The 21714-nt window shown below is 36.8% G+C and overlaps 1 protein-coding gene across 9 annotated transcripts in view; it reads right to left on the bottom strand.

The window, feature by feature from the left end:
• Window positions 1–21714, bottom strand: part of ptprua (protein tyrosine phosphatase receptor type Ua) — a 480983-nt gene that overhangs the window by 108151 nt on the left and 351118 nt on the right. For all 9 annotated transcript variants that reach the window (XM_084423701.1, XM_084423706.1, XM_084423703.1 and 6 more), the window contains exons 9-12: window positions 17898–18007; window positions 13855–14056; window positions 11634–11736; window positions 10985–11282 (exon numbers count right to left, since the gene is read on the bottom strand). In XM_084423701.1, the coding sequence (XP_084279827.1) occupies window positions 10985–11282; window positions 11634–11736; window positions 13855–14056; window positions 17898–18007 (713 nt within the window). The remainder of the gene's footprint in view (window positions 1–10984; window positions 11283–11633; window positions 11737–13854; window positions 14057–17897; window positions 18008–21714) is intronic.

Genomic DNA, 21714 nt, shown 5'->3' with positions numbered 1-21714 from the left:
ATCCACCCGGAAAAAGAAAATCCTCCGCTATACCTTTAATTAATACATTGTTTGACTGGACATAACTGTTTAATATATATAGGTTATGTGTTTGCGCACGTGATATCAGGAAGCAACGTAATACGCACATGACGACAGAAGGGTGACGGCGATCCGCAAATCGAGTTACCCCTCCCACTTCTGCTAGTTTTACTGAGATATCTTATACCGTGCGAATTGGCCATTAATATTACAGACGCCCTGTGGTAAAATTACATTACTCCATCTACCCTTGTAAAGTTAATCCCGTCCGAATAGGGCTAAAGCAGGACCTGGACTAAAAAATGCAGAAAATGTTGCTGCACATCTGGTGTTAAGATCAGTGAGATTTGCTGAGTGAGAAAAAAACTCTACTTGAGAGATACAGTATGGTTGATATTTCCCCTGATGCAAATTACTTTTTCCCAGATATCAGAATTATACTTGATCTTGAAAAATCCACTTAAAATAGTCCATTGTTGTGTTTAAATAAAAATGAAAATATTGATTGTTGTACAGTTAAAGGGAAGTTTATAGAAAGTATACAAATGCATTGATTAATTATCTTCATAATTAATAAACATGCGTTAATAGTCAGAGCTGACAAAGTGCGGAGAAACAAATTAGGAGTGGTAGAGGAAATTAAACCAGAGTGAAAAGTACTATACAAATCACCATTGAATAAAAGGGCAGGAGAATTTTGTATGGTGCAATAGCTGTTAAAGCAGAACTTGGTAACTTTTTTAACTTAATAAAACTGTCTAGAAATCATTTGGATGGTTAAACAACCTGTTCTGGTGATATTGGTGACTTTCCCCGCTCCCCCCAGCGTTCCCAGGCGGAAAACCAACCTTGCAACTTGGGGACTACCGTCCCGGCAAGATAGAAATTGGAAGTCTCGTGAGAAGCGAGAACGAGCGCGAAACACGAATTGCTTTACGGCAATTCGACATAAACACACACGCATGTATGATGTATTACCCACCTTGGTAGACATAGCTCCACACGATACAGTTGGCTTGCTCCGATCAAAACAAACGCACATGAGCAGCGGTAGAGAGGGGGAGGAGGCCGCCGCAAGTGAGTTTTTTACGACTGTGTTGTGAAATATACACCCCCCCCCCCCCCCCACAGCTGTAGGGGGAGCTCGTGGGGAAAACATGCGACAACAAAAGGGAAAATCAGCGAAGAAGTGACTAGAGTTCGCTAGAGTTGCCGAGTTCTCCTTTAAAGTGTTTTTTTTTTCTTTTTTTCCGGTAATTAAAGGGTTAGTTCACCCAAAAATTAAAATTCTGTCAGTAATTACTCACCCTCATGTTGTTCCAACCGCGTAAGACCTTCGTTCATCTTCGGAACACAAATTACGCTATTTTTGATGAAATCTGAGCCATGTTTCACTCCTCCATAGGCTTCTATGTGACCGAAACTTGCTGGCCCAGAAAAGTTATTAAAGAGATCGTTAATATAGTCCAAGTGACTCCAGTGGCTCAATCTTAAGTATATCAAGCGACGAGAATACTTTTTGTGCGCAAAAACAAACAAAAATAACGACTTTATTCCACTATTCATTTCCTTCTCTCTGGACCTCTAGTTGGTTCGCGTAGTGTTTTTGCGCAGCGCGTCTGTGTTACACGTCACCCCGTAGGCTCACTATTGGCCGACGCCGGTCATGTGTGTGTTGCGTGATGACGTGCAACACAGACGCGCAGCGCAAAAACACTACGAGGCCCAGAGAGAAGGAAATGAAAAGTGGAATAAAGTCGTTATTTTTGTTTGTTTTTGCGCACAAAAAGTATTCTCGTCGCATGATAAACTTAATGTAGTGCCACTGTAGTTACTTGGACTATTTTAACGATGTTTTAATAACTATTCTGGGCCGGTGAGTTTCGGTCACACTGGAAGCCTATGGAGGAGTCAAAATTCTGTCAGATTTCATCAAAAATATCTTAATTTGTGTTCCGAAGATGAACGAAAGACTTACATGGTTGGAACAACATGAGGGTGAGTAATTACTGACAGAATTGTCATTTTTGGGTGAACTAACCCTTTAATCCCACTATAAATGATAATTGTTTCTGTTCCGAGAGAGAAACGATATTCCATTGTTTTATGAATTGTGACAGACTTTCTCAACTCTTTAATCTCTTAGACTTTTTATTTTCTTTATTAGGGATCATTTCTTTATTTTTATATATATATATATACATTTTTTATACTGGGTTTTAAGTGTAGTAATGTACAAAAATACAGATGTCAATTAATGAACTTTATTGTTGGTCAAGCCAAACTGGCGATTTATATTTCCTGAAGAAATAAAATACAACAGAGAAATGTACAGCATATTGTATCAGTTTTTAAGAATATGTTAAAATCAAGAATTATTACAAACTGATGAATGCATTGATGAATTGTTTAATAACGTTTGTAAAGCTCAAAAAATCTCTCTCTCTCTCTCTCTCTCTCTCTCTCTCTCTCTCTCACACACACACACACACAAAGGATGAGCTATAGAGGCATATTATCAAATTAGGATTTACAGGTACAAATTGCAGCTTTATGTGCCAATTATGCAAATGCATCTACCTAGATTGGAGTCAAGACCTTTCTCACCTAAACTGCCGGTAAATTGCCTTTTAAATTAAAAATCAGCTTCGAGTTGTTTTCTCCTCTCTTTCACCGAGGCAGATGTGACATATTTACCACCACATTTTAACGTCATTAAAACGTGTTCCGCAGTCCTCGGTAGAGGTTGTGAGGCAGCACTGAAGGGCAGTGTTAAAATGAATCACTGTCAGGTGATATATGGTATAATGCGCAGGTCACACTTAATGCTGCTTTACAAGTGGCTTTTACAATATGGTCAATATTCAGAATGAAAAAGTGTCTGTCTGTCACACCCACAAATGTAACTGACTCTTATGTGTCTGTGGAAATTTGTCTGGGATGATTTAACAGCCACTAAATTAATAATTCACTGTAGAAATTGTCAGGAGATTTTTAGTGCATTTGTTATTACATTTTTTATTTTGCTGGTGCAATGCTGGGCAGTGGGTCGTTCAGGACGTTGATATGGGGTTGCTATGGCATTCCGAGTGGTTTTGAGTGAGCTACTATCGGGTTTTGGGTGGTTTTCTTGTTTTGAATTCCTCACTCTAAAAATCTTGTGTTATTTTTTCAACCCAAATCCTGGGTTGAGCATTTTGGGTAATTGTTTGGGGTTATTTTTTCAGTATTTGGGTAGTTTTTGTGTTACCCAGCTCCTGGGTCAGACATAACAACCCAGTGTTTGGGTAGTTTTCTTGTGCTACACATGATCTTGGGTCAGACATAACAACCAAGGGATTGAATTATTTATCGAAGGCTTTTTGCGACCTCTTCAGGAGAGAGCGGTGCAGCTCGGTCAAAATTGGAGCCTGTCGCCACATATTTCGGCAACGAGTGAAACGCAGGGCGGCGGTCTGGTTAGAAGTTCACCCGCTGAACATGACATAAGCTCCAGCACGAGATCCAGCACCGTTACAGTGGAAATGGGACAATAGAAACTGGTTACACTTGAATTACTTATAAATGTTTAATTTTTACTTCTAATATTTGTTAAACGATCTTAAAAGTTGGCAATATGTATATAAAAAAAAAATATATATATACTGTAAAATAACTGAAAATAAAGGAATTATCATGCAAGCCAGTGGTTGTATCGAGTATTCTAAAAAAGTTTAGAGGATTTAAGTTAATCCGTAGACATTAATTAATGTAAGTAAAAATAAAAAAATAATTATAGTAAAAATGAATCAAATGCTGGGTTAAATCAACCCATTATGCTGGGTTGAATAAACAACTCAATTTTCTGAGTAAAGTTAACCCAACATGTGTTCTGTTATATTTACCCAGCCCTTGGGTTGAAAACAACCCAAATTGGGTTGTTTTTAACCCAGTGTTTTTTTAGCGTGCTCCTTCAATGTAAGTTAACGAGCAAAAATGTGATCACCTTAAGTAGCCTTGTTCACTGTAAAAAATTTCTAACCTCCCTAACTCAAAATTTTCTAGTGACTGATAACATCTAAATTTTTCAATTGGCCCAAGTGAAATTCTGTAAATTATAAAATAAAATTTACAGATTTTCACTTGGGCCAATTGAAATTTACAGAATTTCACTTTGGCCAATTGAAAAATTTAGATGTTATCAGTCACTAGAAAATTTTGAGTTAGGGAGGTTAGAATTTTTGGTAACACTTTAGAATACTGTATCTTACTTACTGCATAACTAATAAGTAATTATTGAAGAACTAATATAGGTAATTATTCATTAACTACTTCTTTACTACTGTTAACTACTAAGGAAGATGTGTTAACTAATCGGTATGTAATATATTTTTATGATTGTGTTAAGTAACAGTTAGTTAATCAATAAATAATGAATTCTGTCATAACTCTTGAAGAACTACTACTAATTATCTACTAATTAAGGTTCAAGAAAAATAACTAAGAAGTAACTACTAATGAACAGTCATACAAAACTAACCTCAGATTAGTTTTTATATTTTATATACAGTACTGTGTGTGTCTGTTTTCCTCAGCATAGAATGCCATTGAGTAAATTCATGTTTGAGGCAATGACTGAGGGAAACTGAAAATATAGGGAACTTATTTGTAATTCATAAATAATTATCAAATAATTCTGCAGGAATTACTTGGAACCTGGAACAGTATTCTAAAGTGAGAATATAGGGAACTCATTAGTAATTAATAAATAATTATCAAATAATTATCCAGGAATTAGGCTACTTATAACCTGAAACAGTATTCTAAAGTGAACATATAAGGAAATTAATTGGTAATTAACAAATAATTATTAGATAATTCTTCAGGAATTACTTGGAACCTGGAACAGTATTCTAAAGTGAGAATATAGGGAACTCATTAGTAATTAATAAATAATTATCAAATAATTATCCAGGAATTAGGCTACTTATAACCTGAAACAGTATTCTAAAGTGAACATATAAGGAAATTAATTGGTAATTAACAAATAATTATTAGATAATTCTTCAGGAATTACTTGGAACCTGGAACAGTATTCTAAAGTGAGAATATAGGAAACTCATTAGTAATTAATACAGAATTACCACATACTTCTGACTCAAATCAAACTTACTGTAAAAAACACATTATTAACGGTATTATCTAAACCTTTGTAAAATAGATAAGTTATCATACATTATGATACATTTTGCTAATTAAATAAAAAGTTTGCTTATTTGCAGATCAATATATAGCCTAGTAAATGTCTGCACTTATCTTTCTTATTAGTGCTGAAGAATGACTAAAACTGGCTAGAAAATAAAATAAAAAACATTGATCAGTGCTTTTTACTTTTCAAGTAATTACCTTTGTACATTTACTAAGGAAATTTTGAAAATGAATAGGCCAATAGTTTATCATTTTACTGGAGTAATATTTTATTGGGTTATCTGTACTTTTACTCAAGTACTTGATTTGTGTACTTCATCCACCACTCCACTGCTAAAATAAAACGGTTTATTGTAGTAACCACTGTGTATGACTGTTCATTAGTAGTTACTTAGTTATTTTTCTTGCACATTAATTAATAGATAATTAATAATAGTTCTTCAAGAGTTATGACATAATTCATTAGTTATTGATTAACTAACTGAAACTTAACACAATCATACAATTCTATTACATACTAATTAGTTAACACATCTTCCTTAGTAGTTAACAGTAGTGACTTAAGTGTTAATAAATAATTATCTATTAGTTCCTCAATAATTCCTTATTAGTTATGCAGTAAGTAAGATACAGTATTCTAAAGTGTTACCGAATTTTTTTGTTTTCTGTCTTTCGGTTTGCATTTCAACAGCAGGAGAGCTCTTACAGATTTATGAATGAACTGCTCGTTTTTAAATCTTCCCGGTCTACTGACATTTGTTATGACTTTCGACTTCCAACATAACAATGCTCATGATAACTTGTATTACCTCAACAATAAGTAAATCCACTTCACCAGCTAATTACTCTTCGACAGCGATGCCATATAATTATACAGACCTACCGCAAAAACAGAAGTTAAAACACAAAAATCTAAAGATGGCTGCGCGCTAGTTTATCTGGCGTATAAGGTCTTTAAAGCAGAACTCGGCAACTCTAGCGAACTCTAGTCACTTCTTCGCTGATTTTCCCTTTTGTTGTCGCATGTTTTCCCCACGAGCTCACCCTACAGCTGTGGGGGGGGGGTGTATATTTCACAACACAGTCGTAAAAAACTCACTTGCGGCGGCCTCCTCCCCCTCTCTACCGCTGCTCATGTGCGTTTGTTTTGATTGGAGCAAGCCAACTGTATCGTGTGGAGCTATGTCTACCAAGGTGGGTAATACATCATACATGCGTGTGTGTTTATGTCGAATTGCCGTAAAGCAATTCGTGTTTCGCGCTCGTTCTCGCTTCTCACGAGACTTCCAATTTCTATCTTGCCGGGACGGTAGTCCCCAAGTTGCAAGGTTGGTTTTCCGCCTGGGAACGCTGGGGGGAGCGGGGGAAGTCACCAATATCACCAGAACAGGTTGTTTAACCATCCAAATGATTTCTAGACAGTTTTATTAATTAAGTTAAAAAATTTACCAAGTTCTCACTCAAGTCCATAGCACAATTGGTGCGGGATGTGTTATGTAATGAGGTTTAAAACTTATCAGGGGGATTTAGGGTTTGAAGCAACAGTAATATTGAAGCTAGCCTTTCCTACAAATAATTTCAGTTTTATTCTAAAATGTATTTGTCTGTTCTAAAACCCAACCCAACGAGCTTCAGTAAGCCACTTTAGTCAGAGTAATTACTGTTTAAATTCAGGGCAAGTCTAATAGAGAGAACCTGCACCTAATTATCAGGAATAATTGCCAAAATAATAAGCACCAGCAAAGCTGAGCATTTAGCGTCACTCATGTTAAAAAGATTTATTTAGGCTGATTGAGATGGAAATGTGTGTGGGTCAGATAAACAAAAACCTAAATGAATTTGACTCGTCTTGTGCTAGAATAAACTCACTTTGAATGGTGAGTGTCAGACAGCGTGAGTGGTTGACGCTACTGTTTATGGTCAATTATGTATTCATTACTTCCCATTAGAGGAGGGATTTTCAGCACAATCCTATTATTGGATACAATGGTACCTTTGTTTTGTTTGTAATGATGAGACAGCTAGCCAACATGAGTCAAAAGGAGTGTGTTTGTCTTGTTCTCTAAATCTATAACCCTCCTTTTTACTACAGAGACACTACAGAGTCATCTCCGTGACAAGGAGACAGAATACAGAAAACTCCACAGGCCTCATTAAAATGACAATTGATGATCAAATGCTTCTCTCTATTGCCCTCGCAGTGAAATCTTTCATGTACCGCAATCTGGATCACCTCAATACATCAGACCAAAAGCACCACAACAAAATAAGCAGCATCTTAATAGCAGTAAATAGGATGCTATGCTGTGCTCAAATGATTTAATAATCCTTTAATAGCTTTCCAAGGTTGCTACGTAAGCAAATTACATCTTCAGTGGTAGTTATTTATTCTCATTAATTGCATAAGCATACATAATTTATTACTGTATATAATTTTTTTGTCTGCTGTCTATTTCCCAAATCTTCATCCAACATCAAAGTTAACTGCAAATGAAGAACAGGTTATGGTGCGTTAAGCAGACTTAAAGAAGTATTGATACTGCTGAACTTGTAAAGTCCTAGTCCTGGAGGGCCACCTTCCAGCAGAGTTTAGCTCTAGCCCTAACTAAACACACCTAAACCAGCTAATCAATTCAGTGCCATAGCACATCTCTGTATTTATATGTACACTATCTGCGTGACACACTCTGTGCTTCAAGATTGTGATAAATTAAAAGGGGAGTGGTCACAGGAGATGATTCTTATTCTCAAGTGGAAACAGCCATTTGTCTCAGTTGACCACTTGTGATTGGATCACTGAAACTTATCACTTATCTTAATTCCAGACGGAAACAGGGTTTCTATCTCGCTCGCTTGGTTTCCAGTATTATTGTATGTATTTTGGGGGCGTCAGGGAGCTGCGTTCAATATGCAGGAAACTCCCGGAACTTCCAAGAGAGGTGAGATGTCTGAGACAGGTTCATGTGCTAATGTCTCAAGTGAGAAAATCAAATGAAAAACGATCTGATGAGAACTCAATGAAATAACCACCCGTTTAGTCTCAAATAGCTGATGAACTGAAGAGGTGGTAATGTGTTGCCTTGCAAAGAGTTCAAGAGCTGAATAGACCTAAATAAGACCTGGTCTGAAATCACTAAAGATGAAAGAGAAGATGACCCATTCAGCTGTTAAAGCTCTTTTGAAATGAACTGAGGGACATACCTCTACCTCTTTATTAACCACAGAACGGACTGGCCATTGTCAAATAGGTATGACACCTATATGATTCAGATCAAATGAATCTTGTCAAAGGGTCAACAACATCTTGTCAAAGATTATTGCCTGCAATTATCTGTAATAGAACAGAAAGTGTACATTGCTTGCACTACTGAAGAAGCTGATCAATTGTCAACCATTGATGGTAATGAATTCATAGGAAATTGGTATCTTCTTGTGGCAATGCAAGCGAAGCAACTGGAAAATGTCAGCAAAAGCAATTTCTTGGTGGCTGAAGCTTCTACATCCATAGAAAGGAGCAGAGAAGACACCTCTGGGGTCAAGTATAGATCCAAGGTAGTCATATTATTAAGTTATTCATGTACAGTAAGTGACACCAACAGTGGTGACAGCAGTGCTGGGAAAAGTTGATATTTGATGATGCACAAGAAGTCTCAGAATGAACCAGGTGTTACACAGCTTGGGGGACTCTTCTGTATATAAGATTCCAACATTTCAACCTATTCATGACTAGAAAGTAACATTTCCCCCGTCATTATTGTAGCATTATTGCAGTTGACATCAAGGCATTATTTTAGTTTCAGGACCTCCACTAAATAGTGTGCTTCTTTCGTTGAAGTGCAACACAGTCCAGTGTGTTTCATTGTTTTCATTTTGTTTACAGAGATTTATGGAGGTCTTCTACTGTGGTTCTTCTGTTGTTCTACTTGGGTTCTTTCTCTCTTTTAGGATTGTCTCTTGTGTTCTTAGAGTGATTTTTGGATACCTGCTCCAGGGTAGAGTACCACCAGTCCAGAATGTTCTACATTTGTAATCAGGGTATCTATCCAAGTCTTTAGCAATGCTTTAACCCTTTCACACGTAAGTTTAAAATATTCTGGCTGACCCCCCAGCGTGAGTTTTTCAAGGCGACCGTTATTTAGAATGTGTCACTTTATGGTTTCCATGGTGACGCGTCATTGCTTGTCACGTGACACACCGCAGCAACAACAGAGCTGAATGAATGATGATCTGCTTTTATGTCATTTTTCCTTTTTTATTCAAAATATTCACAAATTTCACAGTTAGATATGGCATGAAATATCTGATATTCCGATTGTCAAATATATGCAAGTGGAAGTGTTTTGTTGTTTAAACACCTTTATAATGATCGCGTTAGTTGAGCTGTATGCGCGATGGGCTCCGCCATCTTAGTTTGTGCCGCAGACGCAGTTCAGAGAATCGGATCTGTTGGATTTACAACACGTGAATTCATCCACTTCTCCCGAAATACATAAAAGTAAGTGGCTGGTGAACTGGGAGAAGAATAGAGTAAACTTTAAAGTTACTTACACAATGTGTATCTGATATGAATAAACTAATTATAATGGAAAGGATTATTATTGCCGCTTCCTTTGATCAGTGTGTATTTTACAAACTCTAAATGTATTGTTTTTTTTAATACTTATATGTCTGAAACCTAAAATAAACATTATGTGGTTGAAAACACTGAAAAGTTGTGATATATGACAGCTCTGAGCGCACCTGTCTCTGGCTCAGCACCAGCCAACGCGCGAAAGCACATTTGAATTTAGCAGTTGATCACGTCATGCACTGACCGTTCTAATCACACTGGTGTGATCGTACGCTCCAGGGACCAGCCTAGACTGATCACACCGGTGTGATCGTACGTGCGAAAGGGTTTTAATAGCCTTTGCCAGAAGTGTGCATCTCCGTAATGTGTTTTTAAGGTCCTGTGAAAGCTTTTGGGAGAGGCATGGTTCACACCTACATTCTTGAGAAGAACAGATTTGTAACAGCAACCCTTACTTCCCCCTAATCTCCCTAATTGATTTCAAATATATTTTAGAAATGCAGCAACACAGAGGTTGACTTACTTTTTCCAGCCTGCCCTGTCAATGATCACTCAATATATTCAGTAATATTCTGAAAAGTCCAATTTTGTCTTAGATTAGACCACATTTTATGAGTAAGTAATGCATAAATATATGGAAGCTTATTGGTAGTGACATTCAATTTGAAATATGTAAAATGGCAATGTATTTTCCATACCAAACGTTTGGAGGAAAATGCCAATTATATGTTATTTAATTATATGTTAAAACTAGTATAGGAAATAGAAAATGTAAATTATGTTATTGAATTTGAATTAGCATTTTGCTCCAAACGTTACACATTTGGTATGGAAAATGTAAATGTAAATACATAAATACATTGCCATTTTAAATGTTTCAAATTTAATATCGCTACTCATAAGCTTCCATTAAAAATAAACATATTTTCAAAGGCATCACAAACTTATTCTTGCCACTATACCTTTGATTATTTTTTAGTTCCAACAAAACATTATGTTTGCTAATACATATGCTAAGATCTGATGGGATGGTCAACAATGTAATATCCAGTGGTAATAGTCTTAAAAGACACTGTCTTCTCTCAGCATGACAGGATATTTGGAATAAAACAGTTTCTACAAACCTTTTCCCATTTCTTCTCCAGCATACATACATGCATACATGAGTTCCTAATGAGCATTTATTGGGCAGATGGGATCACTCACCCCTCTGAAGTTACTGGAGGCCTGGAAGTAGATGATATAATTCTTGCTGGGGTCAAGAGGTGTGTTCCAGTAGCCGTTGTAGGTGTGGTTGTCCCCCACGGTGAAGGGTGTAGCCTCGGGCAAGCTGCTGGGTGGGAGTTCAGCGGTGTAGTAATGAGGCGGTGCACCACTTGCCCCTCCTCCTCCCCCTGGAGTCTCCCCATGGGAGGAAGGAGCAGGGAAACACTCCATGTGACCCAACTCCCTCCGCCTCACCTGTCTGGAGCTGTCCTCCTCCACCACAACCACATGATAGGTGCTGTAGAGGAAGATATAATGGTCTTTAAACTCTGAACTGTTCTGGAGTGTACTAAACTGTATTTGCAGTCCTTGATAGAATCATGGCCTCAAGTGCTTAATGAAACAACAGCTTAATAAACCAAAAATAGCCTATACCACAGTATAAAAAGGCTCATACAACAGTATATTTGCCACATGATTTAAAAAATTCAAAACCAAGCAAAAAAAATATAGAAAGCAATTTAGTTTGCCATGAATATAGTTTAGTTTCTGTGCAATTAGCTCATAATTCAACTGTTGAGTAGTCAAAATAACAATCATTTATTATCCCCCCACCCCAACATTTTTCATATTATATTGAATTTATTACCTAACAGGTGCTCCTCTCCCCAAGGCTGGACGCAGTAGGACTGTTATGGTGCTCTCAGATTCACTCAGTGGAGATGGGACGTCTTCATAATCAAATGCAGGCGCTGAGGGGGAAAGAAAGTGCAAACAGTATCTGATCTGTCTCAGATGTGAGTAAGAAATAAAAAATGTTTGTGCCAACATAAATTCCGCCTGAGTGACTTGAGATCTGGACCAGTGAACAAATCATTATTTTGTGCTGGTCCACGAAATTCCAATGAATGATTTGACTCTATGATTCGGTTGCAGTGTTTCTCAGCTAACAGTTAACAACTGGAGGGGAAGATTATCAGTAAACAAAGACTCAAAATACAAATTTATAATTACATAAGGATGAGTAAATAACAACAGAAGTTTTATATTCGATCTATAAAAAAAAAAAAAAAAAACACACTCCCACACACCTAACAACTCAAACACATAGAAAAATCTTTCAAATTAGTCTTGGTTTTCCACTGACTTAAATCACTTGCTCCACAGAGAACAAAAACCCGCCCTAGACAGAGCACACTACACGAGGGCTATGAAACACAGTAATGGAGGAGGATGAGAGCGATCCACAGTCCTTTATAAAGTCTCTTGAGCGGTGAGCGCAGAACAGACCTCCTGCTCCCATTCCCGCTTATTATTGGAAGTCAATTAGTGTGCTAGTGAACAGGTCAATGTCTCAGCCTTCAGCATACTAAAACAAGCAGAAAATCTAGAGTACAAAGAATGAGAACTGCCATCACAGTGCTAGTGTTAGATCTGTTTTATAAGAGGACTGTGGGATGTTGCGATTGATGTTTATTGGAACAAACCTCAAAAGAAACAGACAAATAAGAAAGGTTTTGCTCATGCCTACAGCTGAGTTATTGTGTGTGTGTGTGTGTGTGTGTGTGTGTGTGTGTGTGTGTGTGTGTGTGTGTGTGTGTGTGTGTGTGTGTGTGTGTGTGTGTGTGTGTGTGTGTGTGTGTGTGTGTGTGTGTGTATGTGTTTGTGTGAGAGAGAGAATATTTAAGGGAACATGCAAAAATGATTACCCATTTAACTTGTTTGACACAAAGCAGGGAAGCTATCATATGACTTCGGAAGTCTGAAGTATCTGAGATGTGTGGATTTTTAAGGTGAGACACCACAGTTGAATAGAGTTACAATTTTAACTAATATCATACTTCCCCAACAGATTTAATCACAGTACACTAAGACAATTGTTTTGTATTACAAGTTTTCTAAAATGTTATGTGTAAATATGTAAATGCTGCATTATCTAACTAAATTTCCAGAACAGAAATTGGAAATTGGATTAAGTCATGTTCAAAATTCTTTCATTTTGTTGACATCTTAGAGTTAAAGGGGATTTTGGATATCTCTTCTTGTCATTCAATTAATCAGAAAATAATCAGTGAGAAACACACACACACACACACACACACACACACACACATATCTCTCAGTTGAATAATATATGAACAAACTCCTTTGTAAAAATATGGATAGGATTAAAATTGGAAAATTTGTTTTTTAAGTGCTACTGAATTGGAGATTACTGGCTCAGTACATACATCTTCAGACACAAATAGATAAAGTGTATATCATAAACACTTAAATGTGTCTTTTAGATATTTTCTTTCCACTAGTCTGAAAGAAGACATTTATTTATTTGTTTGTTTGTTTGTTTGTTTGTTTGTTTGACTGTCTGTCTTTTTGGAGCTTGATAGCCTATGGTAATAAATGAGCAGCTCCAAGATGTTAGGAGTGACGCAAATAAATCATGTTCGTGTGAACTATACCTTTCATGAGGCTTTTTGAAGAGGATTGTACAATTGATGCTCATTGTTTGGTCATAACTACCAAAGGAGTGTAGACTAATCAGCTTCTCGTTAATTGTCAGTTTATTGAGCTACCAAATGTAAAGCCAGAGACTTTCACCACAGGTCTGTCATTTTATTGGTGAAAAAAAAGTTTCATATAAGTACATATAAATGAAGTCCAAATAAAGTCTGAATAAATCCTGAACCAATTAAAAGGCCCTTGCAGGCATCTCACATTCATTCCAGTGATAAAACCAAAACCCATCTAGCTTCTAGTGGAGAAATTATAATTAAGTACTTCAGATTCAGAGAGACACAGCTAAAAGTTGTAGGTTTGCTGACATGGCTCATATCCCCATAAATTCCTTGTGGCAATGCATATTTCCTCACCTGAGATATTGGTGGTGATTTCAGTTAGGGCGGTCTGGCCAAAGCCCTTAGCGGTGCGGGCGCGAACAGACACCAGGTATGTGGTGCCAGGGTGAAGCCCGGAGAACATGTGATATGTCTCGTTCTTTAGTTTGGAGACAGTGCGCCGTGGGCCAGGAACGTTGATGCTGGGATCGGACGATTCGATGCTCTGGTAGCTGATCTAAAAACCAATAACAGACAGTGAATTCAGTGGAAATTATGTTATACCTTATGGTGGAGGAACAGTGTTGATGAATCCCTGTGATGCAGTCTTATAGTCTGACTGCAGATACTACTGTATGCTTCACTTGATCCACAGCAAAACCAATTCTCTTTCCTTATTTTCTTTTTTGAAAGCACACTTTAATCTACAAAGATTGTTTCATGCAAGAAACTGTTGTCAATATAACAAAATTGGTAGCATTCATGGAATGTTAAGGGTATGGAGGTATAAAGCAAATCATTTCAAGCCCTAAACATCTATGTGCATTCTGACATAATATTTCTAGACTCATTTACTCCCCAGTGAGATCTTGCTGCTCCATTTTCTTTCATGCAAGAGGACTCACAATGTATAAACCATTTAATATATTTCATATAAAATGCAACACAGCATGTATGTTTTCATCCAGAGTTTCCAATTGAGTCAAGAAATTATTTTGGTAAATTCATATGGTCCTAATGACAATGATTCAAAGAATAATCTGTTTTCTAACCCTGTCCCCAGTGTATGGTGACATACTGTAATAATGAGAGGAAATTTTAACTTCAGTAGATCCACAACTAGATCTATCCTACCTATCTCATTAAAAGTAAAAAAAAATAAATAATAATAATTAACCATTCAGTTCTAGTCTGATTTGATATTTGCAGAGATACATATATTCTTGAATAGATTATGTCTTTATGTCTGATATTTTGTATTGTTCCATGGTAGTCATCACACAGGGTCATCTTTTTTTTTTCAATTAAATCAATTCATATTTGATGGGAGACTTTTAAAGCTTATCTAAAAGGACTAATGGTTACACAAGCAAGATACTTAACAAATTATACACTGACATGTCTGACTTTTTTTTTTTTTTAAGATACATACATTGAAAAAAAGATGAATACAAATGTACTTTTTTAGACTACTTAAATATTTATGTCTCAGCTGTAGAAGCCAAAATGAAACAGACCTGGATGGCATCTATATATAGATATCTATACAAACTTTAAGGTGTAATGAAACCCCCATATTTTAGCACTAGTCAGTCACACCTCAGATTTGAAAGTAGTCTTCATTACAAGCTGTTTGAAGAATCTGTTGAAACTGCTCCACTACCGCCCTCACTTTAGAATACTCTTATAACATTCATTTTAAAGTCGGAGGAGCCACCTAAAAGAGTGATTCATTTATCTTGCTTAAATAGTGAAACAAATATTGCAAAAAGTACTCGCACGAAAGCTTGAAAAATGTTTACCCTCTCTAGGTACCTTCACTTTAATGCAGAAGTGTTCGACAGAATTTAAAACAACTACCTTGAAGTGTTGTTAGCCTAAATGAATAACAGAGAAACTTCATCATCCCTCTCAAAATCCATAAACAAATTATATGCTCCATTTTGCAACTACTTTTTATTAAAATGCTAATGCAGCATATCAACCACTGAGAAATGGTTACCAAATTCATCAACATAATTTAGCCCATCAACAACAACTATTAGCACAGTGAACATAGAGCTACACACGTCACTCCCAAACGAGTGTTGAGTGTAAGCAGAAGTTTACATGTGTATAAGCTGACAGCTGAGGTAATTGAAGTGGGCTGAAGCAGTGAAATATTACCAGATTAAAACACTTAAACACAATTGCCCCATCCGACAGTCTCTGCAAGGCAAAGAAGCAATTATGTTTGTTCCTCGACTAATTGAAGCCTGGAGAATGAACTGCAACATGATTAGCATAAGAACACCTAGACTCTGTGAAGGATGGAGAGAGTTTACACACACTAATGGCTCTCTGACTGGGAGGGAGAGTGAGGGATAAAAACAAACCCTGCAAGAAACAAAAGAGAAAATGGATCGCACTCCTATATAAACCAACACGATGTCATGAAATTTTGTATGCATTGGTACATAAAATGTATTGATTTATAAATATCTTGCGTCTCTATAGCTGTAAATATGTAAATGTTTACGTTTTAGATGTTGCCAATATGTCCATATTGCACGTTTCAGCATCTATCCAAACATACAAAAAAGTTTATTTTTGTCCCTGTAAATGTTACATACTTATGCCTATGTATAAACAATGAGACCAGGCTGCTGAAACATTTTAGACAATCCCCTGAACGAATCTTTATCTTGCAGAGTAAATACAGCTTGCATTAGCTATACTACAATGTTACTCACCCCACAGTATCAAAGGTAGCATAATAAACTGTGATGTCGTCATTATAATAGGACTTCCGATGCACCGTACATTTTTTCACAACATTGCTTCAATATATGATCCTTATATTAATCAGTTTAATGACTGATGAAGAAAGTAATTTAAATAAGCAACATTCCACTGTGCAGTCAGAACTCTTCAAAAACACAGGAACTTAAAGTGTTAGTTCACCCAAAAAAAAAAAAAAAAAAAATCTAACCAGTAGCCATTGACTTCCATAGTAGGAACAAAAAAAAAAAAACTATGGAAGTCAATGGTACCGTCAACTGGCTGGTTACCAACATTCTTCAAAATATATGTTGTGTTCAAAAGAAGAAAGAAACTTTTGAAAAAAGAATTTTCATTTTTGGGTGAACTAACCCTTTAATGGACACACATTAGAAAAGACCATAAAGGTATTTTCACATGTGGAAAAGAAGTGTGCTTAATTGTATTCAATGAGTGCTTGTAAAATATGAAAAAAAATAATAATAATAAAATAAAAAATAATACAGTATTATAACTGCACTTTTCCGATTTGAAGTACATTGCAAGTACATAATGTAGATAATATAATATATTACTTGTAATAAACTTTAAAGGGTTAGTTCACCCAAAAATGAAATTTATCCCATAATTTACTCACCCTCAATCCATCCTAGGTGTTTATGACTTTCTTCTTTCAGCCAAACACAATCGGAGTTATATTTAAAAAAAAAAAAGATATATCCTGGCTTTTCCAAGCTTTATAATGGGAGTGAATAGTAACTTAATACTAATAAAAATAAATTGCATCCATCCATCATAAAAGTTATCCATACAGCTCCAGGGTGTTAATAAAGGCCTTCTGAAGTGAAGCAATGCTTTTTTGTTTGACAAATATCCATATTTATAATTTTATGAAGTATAATCGCTGGCTTCCGGTAAAGTCCAGACGTGAGTCGAGATCCGGCCAAAGAGTAAACTCTGACACGATGTTTGACCATTCACTCCCATTTTAAGGCTTAGAAGAGTCAGGATATGTTTTAATATAACTCTATATTAATAATGTGTTTGTCTGAAAGAAGAAAGTCATATACACCTAGGATGGCTCGAGGGTGAGCAAATTACGGGATCATATTCATTTTTGGATGAACTATCCCTTTAAGGGAGCTTCAAGAGACTATGCATTCATTTAAACTCTAATAGATTTTCATTTAATTGCCATTAACATGCAATTAAGTGTCTCAAAACATTATATTTAGTTCACACTATATCTTTAAAATATGTAAGTATGTTTTATATATATATATATATATATATATATATATATATGCTTAAAGTGTACTTTTTTTACAAGGGTAGTAAAGGGTAAATTGATGATATAAATAAATATATTTAAGCTGCCTCTGTTTTCCATAAAAAAAAAAAAAAAATCTGTTGTACAAATGTCACCTCAGATGCAGTTTAAAGGCTAAATATTAGTTTGATATACACTGGGTTATTATAAAAACTATTTAGTTTGAAGTCATTTACACCCTGACACACTTTTGTTAATTGCTACTTACTAAGTCTAATGTTAGAATACATGTTTCCATTTACAATGCTTTTTTTAAATAACACATTACCTCATACTGTGTGATCAGACCATTGGGCTCCAAAGGCTCCTCCCACTTCAGAAAGATCATATCATCCAATGGGGTGAAGGTTAAAGACTCTGGTGCAATTCCACCTGGGACTGCAGGAAAAGAAAGAAAACAATCAGATCAGACGGTCAGATCCATCTTACTAAACACGAGTTGTTAAAAATGGTCGAGATGGAACAGGTGGAGATGCTATAGACTAGAGGGGAGGAAACTTTAGAAGGACAAATTGATGTTCTAGAAACCCACAGATCCATCTCATATCTGAGCGCAGCGGTAGAGGGCACAACAGGCGATTTGTTGTCTTCTTTACCAACACACGGTGTGGAATAATATAGGGCGAGAGAGAGAGAGAGAGAGAGAGAGAGAGAGAGGGAGAGAGAGAGAGAGAGAGAGGGAGGGAAAAAGAGAGAACACTTGATGCTATGTTTGAGAGCGAGAAAGGGATCTAACTTTCATCCAGGCCAAAGACATTCACCATGGCTACAGGCTGAAATCATCTCATTAGGGCTCAGTGAGTATGAAGTTGGGGAAACTTTTGTAAAACTGAGTGTTATGAGCTATATGAAGTCTGGCTTCCAGAAGGCTATTTAAATGCTGAGTCTTGGGCAGTGTTGAAGAAAGTTAAGGGAAAATGATTTCCTTATGCAAACAGCTAGTGCAGAATTGGTTCCCTTTAAAAAAAATTAAATTATTGCAAACAGCAATTATGGGCCCAGCCTATAATCAAATTGTTTGTTCTGTGGTACACAGCAATTGTGATTTCTTCACAAATACATCAATACCATCAATTTGGAGGGGGGGGGGGGTGGAAAGTGTAATATGCCACGAAGCTTCTATGCTTCCTTTGCCCCGTAAATACTTTTTTCCCACATGGCGTACATGAAATGGCTCACAGACAAACAAAATGCATGATATGATTGCAATTAAGGACAGATTGTCTATTTATTTTCCTCTTTTCCACAGAATTACTACACTGCTAATGGAACCATAGAGACTGGGTAAACCCAGCCTGATCTGCCGGCAAATTGATTTTGCGCTGCAGCTCAGGCTGGAAACCTGTACATTTATCTCTGCTGCTTCCTTTACAAATTTGTGGGAACCAATCACAAACTGGCTTATCCACCTGGCGCGCTATTGGCGGGTTTAATCCAATTCCAGAGCCGTTACGACTCTGTCCAATTCCTTTTAACCTCTCGACGATTCTCAATGGCTTCTTTTTAGCAAATAACTCGCTCGAGTGGGTGTAAATACCACTAACTTTCATGTTTGTTTTGCATAACTTGCAAAAATCGCTCGATTCCATTGCTGCTTCTGCAAACCGCTGATCAACACGTTTGGTTACAGATTTCCTGCCTGGAGGTTTCGCATCACTCTGCAAAGTACGTCACCCGGATCGTTGGTCCGATTGGTTGAAGGATTATCCAATTGTGTACAGAGTCATTTGAACTATGCCCGCTGATCACGCCTCTTGTGCAGTAGAAAATACAGAGCAGACTCCCCAGACCAATGTTCAATCTTAAAAGATTGAGCTTGGTCAGGTGATAGCCAAACTAGGAACCATAAGAATCATTAAGTAGAATTGTAAGAGTAAGGTTTGTGCCAGTTAGAAATAAGCTCACGCAATTTACATATGAACACGACAGGTGACGATGGAAAAACACAAGGAGAGCAGCAGCTTTCGTTTCGACAGCTGCAAGACTATGCCGGACGTGGTGGGTGTGTGTTAGAAATCAAGAATAGTGAGAAAACTGTCACGTAACCTGGTAAATAGAAACTCTCATGATGAGGAATACTTCAAGGAAACAGGGTTTAATAACAAATACTCAGAAAAAGGATTAACGCAGAGGAAAACACATTTACATTGACGAGAACCGACCATAAACTGAAAGAGAAATAAATACACAGGGAACTTAACGACAGACCTGTAACCAAGGATTACGTCCCACCCCCTATGCTATAAATACCACCTGCCCAAACCGACCATTGACATGTCATGGAGCAATATGGGTTGGAGATGTGTGTTGCTTAAACGCTCAAGTTTTATTCCGTTTTCCAACTGTACGTTGGTTAAGAATGAAATGGCTAGAATTTATTCACAACTCTAACGTTACTATTGAATATTGAAACGGATCATCAGCGCTTGGATTCGCTTCCATGGTGCTGTCAAGTACGAATTCGCTCCGTGCACAATATGGCAACCGTTGACGTTCGAACTTGACTGTGTGGGCCAGTACTTCTGGTGAAAACTTCTGGTGAAAACTTCCAGTGATCTGACAGCGAGAGCGAGAGACAACAGCAACCGAGTTCTATTACCAGAGAGATAATTGTTCACAATGAGTGTTTTTAGGATTCAAGAGAGACGACTTGCCTTTCAGAGGATGACAGCCTCAGCACTTCATTCTTGTGTGCCGTTATGTACCTTTTCGTCACGTTACAACAAAGAAGTCAGCTTTTATGCATTCCCTGTTGACGCTGCGGTACAGGCTGAGTGGATGCAGAAGATCCGGAGGGATGACTTCAACCCGACCAAAAACTCAGAGATGGAGACCGAAATGTATTTATACATATATATTTATACGTATTTATACATATATAAATGTAAAATATACACAAACTTAGCTATATTAAGTTAGCTATATTAGATTGTTTGTGTTAACTACAGTTAAAAATGTAAATTAATCACAATTATTAAAGGTCCCGTTCTATGTGATCCCATGTTTCAAACTTTAGTTAGTGTGTAATGTTGTTGTTAGAGTATAAATAATATCTGTAAAATTATAAAGCTCAAAGTTCAATGCCAAGCGAGATATTTTATTTAACAGAAGTTGACTACAAAAAACGGCTGGATTGGACTACACCCCTCTACATCCTGCTTTAATGATGTCACTAGAACCGTAACCTCCGCCCACAGGAACACAGGCGTATTGATGGCGAAATGTCAACAGACGTGGTTGATGTTTATCTATAATCGGATACCGCAAAAGTTTAATTCGAAGTTGTTAGTTTGCTCTGTCCATTTCACCACGGACTGTTTTTCTAACCTGGAATAATATCAAGCAGACTTCTCTCAGCGTTTCATACTGACAAAGGGGACTATTTCAACTATATTCCAGCAAGCGGTAAGTAGTGATTTAATATGGAAGTAGCGATCACTCTTCACATCGTTCGTTTCTCTTAGTAGGATGAAAATAATCGTACTTAAACTGTGATTAATATACGATCAAAGAACAATCCCTTTCCAATCGCCCAAGCTATCAATCACACAGCGCGAGTTTATCTGGACACTTGCCAAAACTCGTTATGAAATCAATGACGCTGTTACACTGCACAACGAAGCTCTTACTGTATTTATATGCCTCATGTTTGCATTGGTGAAATCATTAGTGATAGTGCAGAAACTGCGTTGCAATGATAAGATCTTTCACGCGATCAACAGACTGTCATCTGCTCAGTGCTCATCACTGCAACCTTTTATGTGATGGTAATAGATCTAAATACTTAAAAAACTTCTCATGATTCGTTAATCCAGATAGCTGTAATAGTAAAAACGTATAATAGCTGTAATAGTAAAAGTTTTCCAGATAGTTCCACATGTAATGCCAGATATTTCATATGCAAGCATGTCAGCCAATCACAGCAGAGGGCGTTTACACTGAAGTCTCACAGCAGACACGCCCCTTCAAACAGAGTGTTCAAACCAGGGAATGAAATCAGGCTAGGAAATATGCCTTTTATTTCTAAATTATAAAAAAATTTGATCTAAAAAACATACTAACATTATAAGGGCACCCCTGGAAAC

This window comes from Rutilus rutilus (assembly GCF_951802725.1).
Source record: "Rutilus rutilus genome assembly, chromosome: 11".
NCBI classification, from domain to species: Eukaryota; Metazoa; Chordata; class Actinopteri; order Cypriniformes; family Leuciscidae; genus Rutilus; species Rutilus rutilus.
Note: the sequence above shows the minus strand (reverse complement) of the source record. Positions and strands in the feature narration are given on the sequence as shown.